Source organism: Malus sylvestris, chromosome 2, assembly GCF_916048215.2.
Source record: "Malus sylvestris chromosome 2, drMalSylv7.2, whole genome shotgun sequence".
In the NCBI taxonomy this organism is placed as follows: Eukaryota; Viridiplantae; Streptophyta; class Magnoliopsida; order Rosales; family Rosaceae; genus Malus; species Malus sylvestris.
In genome coordinates, this window is record NC_062261.1 from 14,969,774 (window position 1) to 14,977,166 (window position 7,393).

The window sequence follows — 7,393 nt, forward strand, 5'->3', positions numbered from 1 at the left end:
AAGATGTTAGAGTTTTGAATCGAGACGCATGGATAGAAACTCAACACTCTATCCACTAGAATATTAGACCACATGCATTCCTCATTGCCCTGACCATTATATTCTTATAGTTCTAGTTAGACATTTTTTTTTCACTTTATCAATTTTCCCAAACCCTGCGTAAAGCGGGAGCCTTGTGCACTGGGTACGACCTTTTATCAATTTTCCCAAAGCCGCTCTAGCTCTGCAATTTGAAATTTGAAGAGAATTTTGTGCGTATCAAAAATATTAGTCATGTGGCATTCCCACCACGGTAGAGGAGTATGTTGCATGGTAACTTCAACAAATTACTAGCCAAATAACTTTTGTCTTATGATTTCAAAAAAAAAAAATTAAATAAATAAGTTTGTCTTATTAATTGTCGTTGTTAGGGACGAACATATTTAAATAAAACAATTAGACTGTATTTTTTACCAAAAACAATTGATGAAGCATGTTGAACTGCTCATGCACCTGCTGCACTGCTGGCACAATCTTTTCTTTTCTTTTTTTTTTATTTTCAAGTTTTTAATAATTTTTAATCTTATAGGATCTTGATAAAACTATGACAGAAGAACTACATTTATTTTTATAAACTCCAATGATTCATTTTCAATTATAAAGATTATCTTGATAAAGCAAGTCAATTTCAAAAATTATTTGTTAAAAAACAATGTACATAAATATGAGACGAATACACTGCAATGATAACTGTATCATTTTACAACGGCACGAGGACAAAAGCTTACGTTTATCTTCTTGATTACATCAACCTTCATTATTTTGCTACAGAAGTTGTATGATCTTGAAACAGAAAATAGGGGACCACAATGTAAGCATCTAGGTGCCAAAACGGCAGGGCAAATAATTAGAACAAGGATTATGGTAATGCTAGAAAGATTAAGTATGATGATAAAATTTGTAAACTAAATAATATGTTATGTTTGTACCATATTTGATCAATCCCAAAACTACTGAGCACCAGTCAACGTTATACCGTCAAGGACCCAGAAAAGTTTCCCTCCAACCAGGAGACTAATCACAGCACCACACGTGTCGACATCAGAAGCCAATCATAGCACGACATGTGTCAACATTAGAAGCCAATCACAACACGACACGTGTCAATGTCAGAATGAAACTAGAAACTATCTTCTATAAATAGAGATAATTCTCTCACAATATTGCCTAATGTCATTTGTACTAAATCATTCACTAGTACTCACTAAAGGAGAGTTTAAACCTATGTACTTGTGTAAACCCTTCACAATTAATGAGAACTCCTCTACTCCGTGGACGTAACAAATCTGGGTGAACCACGTACATCTTGTGTTTGCTTCCATGTCCCTATCCATTTACATACTTATCCACACTAGTGACCGGAGCAATCTAGCTAAGGTCACAAACTTAACACTTTCTGTTGTACCAAAGTCCTCACTGATTTTGTGCATCAACATGTTATTAATAAGAATGAGCACATTTGTCAACCATTAACTAATAAATCAATCATCTTCTTCCATGTTCTTTGATTTTCAAAATTTAATCTCCGTATTATCCTTAAACCAAGCCTAATGATATTGTTTGGGAGACTAAATTTATAAACAAAATTTGTAAACTAAATAACGTGTTACTAATAGAAATGAGCACATTCATCAACGCTTAAGTAATAATCAAATCATCAACTTTCATGTCATTTAGTTTACAAAATTTGTCTACAAATTTATGAAGGTGTATTCAATTGAGATTTTGAGTAATTTTAATTCTTTTTAATGAATCCAGGTGTATTTAATCAAAATTTAGAATGATTATCTGAAATTCAAAGTGTATTCAATCAAGATTTAAAAATAGTTTATTAAAATACTTAAAAATCTGGGTGTATGCAATTAGAAATTTGGAATCTTATAATTGAATACACCCAAATTCAATTCAATTAGAAATCTAAGGGTGCGTTTGTTGCACCAGACTATCTCAGACTGGACTAGTTTCAGGGACTAAGCTGGACTGGCTTAGACTAGACTAAGCTGAACTAGCTTAGTAAAGCGTTTGGTGCAGTGTCGGACTAAAAAGAAGGATAATAACAAACTACAATATTATTTTTTAAAATCATGTCTAATAATATTATATTAATTAATTCTATCTTTTTTATTCTAATAAAACTCTTCCTCTGTAACATCTCACATCGCCCATGGATGTGGATCATGTAAGCCTTATATGTATATTCACATCTCTACCTAGCACGATGCTTTTTAGGAGCTCACTAGCTTCAAGTTCCATTGGAACTCCGAAGTTAAGCGAGTTTGCGCGAGAGCAACCCATATGGGTGATCCACCGGGAAGTTCTCATGTGAGTTCCCAGAAACAAAACCGTGAGGGCGTGGTCGGGGCCCAAAGCGGACAATATCGTGCTACGGCGGAGTCGAGGTCAGGATGTGGTTGGGGCCCGGGCCTGGATGTGATACCCTCTCTCTGGAAGCCTCCATCTTTTTCTCCCTCGTTCTCTCCGTCCCATGCTTTCCTTCCCTTCCCTTTTTTTTTTCGAATTAATTGCCTTTTTTATTTTTTTTTGCAAAACGAAGAATCGAGCTTGGTTTTTCAAGTTTTTGTTCGGTGCAAGATTCCAACTAGAGAGAGCTTTCCAAGTCCGTGGATTCAATCAGAGCTGTAAGTCTGTGGAATGGCTGAACTGGCCTGCAGCGATGCCTCGTGAGCTAACCGGCGATGAGTTAGCGAAATGAGAGACGACGATGGCTTGGATTTCTTGGATTTGTTTCCGTCAAACCCAATATTGTAGACTTAGAGATCTTCTAAGGTGGAGAAGAGGGAGGAGGAGAGAGAGAGTCAGAGAAAGGGAAGGCAAGTTGTCACTCAAGCCTGGGGTGAAGCGAAACCACGCGAGGTGAAGCAAAGAACAAAAACAGGACTACGAATCCCATCGTTTTTGGTGGCTCTCACTAAGCCCACCTAGTGAAGGATTTAGTCAGCACGAGTCCGGCTTAATCCCATTAAACACAATCCCAATTTACACCAAACACAGGACTACTGATTCTAGCTAAGTAGTCCAGTCCTGTGAAACTAAAGTCGGCCAAACAAACACGCCCTAAGTGGGCGTTTGTTGCGCTGGACTATCTCGGACTGGACTAGCTTCAAGGACTAAGCTAGACTAGCTTAGACTAGACTAAGCTGGACTAGCTTAGACTAGACTAAGCTGGACTAACTTAGTGAAACGTTTGGTGCAGTGTTGGACTAAGAAGCTGGATAATAACAAATTCTAATATTATATTATTTAATATATAAATTATTAATATTTTATTATGATCTAGGTGACCATAGATGACGAGGAGTCTATCAGGAGTGATTGTTGAGCATGACGAGGACGAGAGAGGATAGTCTTAGCTAGTCCCATGGTTATTGGGGGTCTCGCTAAGACCTCTTAGTGAAGGGTTTTGTCCATGCTAGTCCCCTTTAGTCTCATTAATGTTAGTCCCAGCATGGAACAAACACAGTATTGGACTAACAGCTAGTCCAGTCCAGTCCAGTCCAGTCCAGTCTCACCTAGTGAAGGCAAACAAACGCCCCCTAAGTATATTCAATTATTTAAAATTCTAATTGAATAAACCAAAATTTCTAATCATTTTAATAAACTATTTTTAAATTCTAATTAAATACACTTTGATCACTTAAAATCCTGATTAATTATTCTAGATTCAATAAAATAAATAAAATCCCTAAAATCTCAATTACACCTTGCCAACCCATCACCCCTTAAACTATAATCACAACTGGGCAATATAATAGGGGTAACGTCAATTTTAGCATAAACAAATACTTCTGCTGCATCTATCCAGACATCATTCTTTTCATTTTTTCGTCGTCTACCGCTCTTTCACTACCACCGTTCCACACCAAAAGTAAGAGAATTTACAGAAAAGTTATTATCCATGGCGGCTGCTGCTGCTGCTGCCACCGCCGATGAAGAACAACAAGTCCATGTTCTACTGGTGGTGGTGCTGCAAGCCCACATGAATCCCATGCTCAAATTCGCCACGTGCCTCGCCTCAAAGGGTGTCTATATCACTCTCGCCACCACCGAAACCGCTCGAGACACTCTTCTCAACTTCGACACCACCTTCACAATCCTACACCCCAAAATCCACCTCGAGTTCTTCTCCGACGGCCTCGCCGCCGAGTTCAACCGCGAGAAGGGCGCCGACGTCCTCACCACCCTCCAAGTCTCCGGCTCCAAAAACCTGTCCAACCTCATAAAAAACCTCACTTCCGACAACAAACTCGCAATCTCCTGCATAATCTTCAACCCCTTTGGACCTTGGGTTGCTGACGTGGCGGCCTACCACGGCATCCCCTGCGCCCTGCTCTGGAACCAATCTTGCGCGACGTTTTCACTTCTCTACAGATACGCCAAAAAAATCAAACCTTTTGATCCAAACTTGGAATTGAACGCAGAAAACATTCTGGGTTGTCCGGGTATTCCGAATATAGAAGTTGGCGATCTTCCCACCACTGTTCTCCCGTCAACCCCTTTCCATTTTAAGAAACTGATATCGGATTCCGTCGGAAGCTCGGAGACAGCCAAATGGGTTCTGGGGAATTCGTTTTACGAGCTCGAAAAAGGCATCGTAGACTCCATGGAATCGCTCATTCCGATTCGTCCAATCGGTCCGTTGGTCTCGCCATTCATACTGGGCCGAGCAGGGGAAGATGATGAAACCCTGCACATCGACATGTATGAGGCCGAAGATTCCTGCATAGAGTGGCTCAACGGGCGGCCAATATCCTCCGTCGTCTACGTCTCGTTCGGCAGAGTTACCGTTCTGTCCCAGACCCAGATTGACAATATTGCCCTGGCATTGAAAACCAGCAAACGGCCGTTCCTTTGGGTGCTAAAGCCGCCAGCGGAGGGTTCCAAGATGGAAGTGGGAGAACTGCCATTAGGGTTTTTGGAGGAGACGAGGGAGAGGGGCATGGTGGTAAACTGGTGCTCTCAGGAAAAAGTGCTTATGCACAAAGCAGTTGCCTGCTTTATGACTCACGGCGGTTGGAACTCGACGCTTGAGACGGTGGTGTCTGGTGTGCCGGTGGTGGTTTATCCTGAGTGGACTGATCAGCCCACCAATGCCAAGCTTTTGGCTGATGTGTTTGGTGTTGGTGTGAGGATTAGGGTTAGTGAGGATGGGGTTGCTAGCAGTGAAGAAATGAGGAGATGCATTGCGGAGGTTGTGGAGGGGCCAATGGCGGAGGGCATGAAGAGGAGAGCGGAGGAGTTGAAGGCGGCTGCTAAAAAATCAGTGGAAGGTGGTGGTTCTTCTGACCGGAATATTGATCAATTTATCAGTGAAATTTCTGAGAAATCTTGATGGGAATTAGTTTCTTTTAGGAAGTGTAATAATTTGATTCCTCATTGGTCATGAATATGAAGACTGTAGATCCAAATCCAAACCAAGATCTAGATATGCTCTGTTTTTTTTTCCCTTATTTTAGGAGGGTTCAATTTAAATGTATTTTTCTTGTTGAATAATATTTTCCTATCACTTACATTAGTTACATACTGTTATTATATGCCTACACATTTTGTTTGTGTGACCATTTTTTTTTTAGGCTTTTAAAATGGGAAGAGGAGAGAGAGAGAGAGAGAGAGAGAGAGAGAGAGAGAGAGAGAGAATATGTGAGAGTGGGCGTGGAAAGAAAGGTTTTTGTTTTTTATTTTTTATTTTTTAATATTAAATATATGTTAAAATCACATGTATGTGATACTTCAATAAAAGCAGTAAAATTTGGTTTTGTGAAATTATTTTATTTCCCATCATTTGTTTTTGTGATAGAAGACTAAATAATCTTTCCATCTTTTTTTAGTTGATAAAGAAGGTTTCATTAATAGATAATTTAGATAAACATAAGCGGATATATTAAGGCATCTGGTGGCCCCGAAACGACTCGGAAGCACAAATAAGTAGTTGTGAGGACTTCTGAGAACCACCAAGTTTGAGCGTGTGCTTGAGGCGAAGAATGCATCGGCGGGCCGACAGCTGCAAATTCTGCAAATAAGCAAAAAAAAAAAAAAAAAGCAAGCCTCTTATTAAGCCACGTGTGGGAGACCTTTTCTAATAAAAAAAAGAAAAAAAAAGAAAGAGAGTCTATTCTACCTGAGAGATCTCCACCCAATCCTATTTTGCACTCACTTTTCCTAATTTGGTAATTCCCAATTCCAATTTCCTTTTTCCTGTAACCCCACCCAACCGACTCTAGGCCACCACCAACTGCTCCATGCCTTCTTTTTAGTCTCCACCACCACTTAATTCTCTAATTTCTGAATTTAAGTAAGTTTTCTATTCCAGTCTAAATTAATCATATAGGATGTTAAAGTTGATGTGTATTGGATGAAAAATTCAAATTCACAATAGACTATAGTTATTGTTAATTCATAACAGATTATAGTTATTGTTAATTTATAATAGGTTATAGTTATTGTTAAATTGTTTAATTTGTTATGAAACCTTGTCGTCAACAAATTTAGTCTTTATAGCTTGTAATGGTATTTGTCCAAAGATTATGAATGAAAAGTTGGTAGCTTATTGTCTTTTTTCTTTTGGAGTTTTTACATTGAGAACATCCGATGTTAGAATTCTAAATCTGCTACTCTATATAACGTATAATAGAAATGTCTTAATCAACCAGTTCAATTTTTTAATATTCATTTGAAGATTATTCATGAAAAAAAATCATTTAAATCAGATATCGTTTAGTCATTTAAATATATCAAATAAACTGATCGTCAATTTATTTGATAAATTTAAACGATCTTTGATTTGAATATTTTTTGTAGACAATGATTTTCAAAAAGAATAAAAAATTTAACAATTTAGATTATAAAAAAATTACGATAGAAATATATTAATTGTAAATGAAAGAATGGAAATATTATTTTTTCTTTTCCTCTCAATAATTCTAAACACCACATATCTACATTGGAAGCAAGTCGAATGGCACATACAACGGTTATTTGTGAAGTACCAAAAGGCTAAAAAGAAGGTCATGATAAGGTTATTTGTCCATTGTCTATTTGTCTATTTGTCTATTTGTTCGTTGTCTACTTCGTATCGATGCACCAATTATTGGTGGCTTATTTTATGCATGTTAATTTAGTTGCTCAATCAATGAACTTTATGAACTTCACACGCACTCCTGATCTGGGATTTGAAGTTGGGTTCCCATGAATGTTGGGTCCTAGAGTTAAAGATTTGCGTTTTTTGGGCGGAAAAAGCGCGCTTATTTTCAGCTTGTTCAATGAGGAATTTCATGGAATATTAGTGGGTTTGTCGTCACCAGACAAACTGGGCATATGTCAACGTATATCAACATAT

General features: G+C 38.1%; 1 protein-coding gene across 1 annotated transcript; it reads left to right on the top strand.

Moving 5' to 3' along the window:
• Positions 1–3,697: 3,697 nt before the first annotated feature.
• Positions 3,698–5,572, top strand: LOC126604427 (UDP-glycosyltransferase 84B2-like). Its single transcript, XM_050271685.1, has one exon. The coding sequence runs from the start codon at positions 3,956–3,958 to the stop codon at positions 5,387–5,389; it is 1,434 nt and encodes a 477-aa protein (XP_050127642.1). The 5' UTR covers positions 3,698–3,955; the 3' UTR covers positions 5,390–5,572.
• The last annotated feature ends 1,821 nt before the right edge of the window (positions 5,573–7,393 follow it).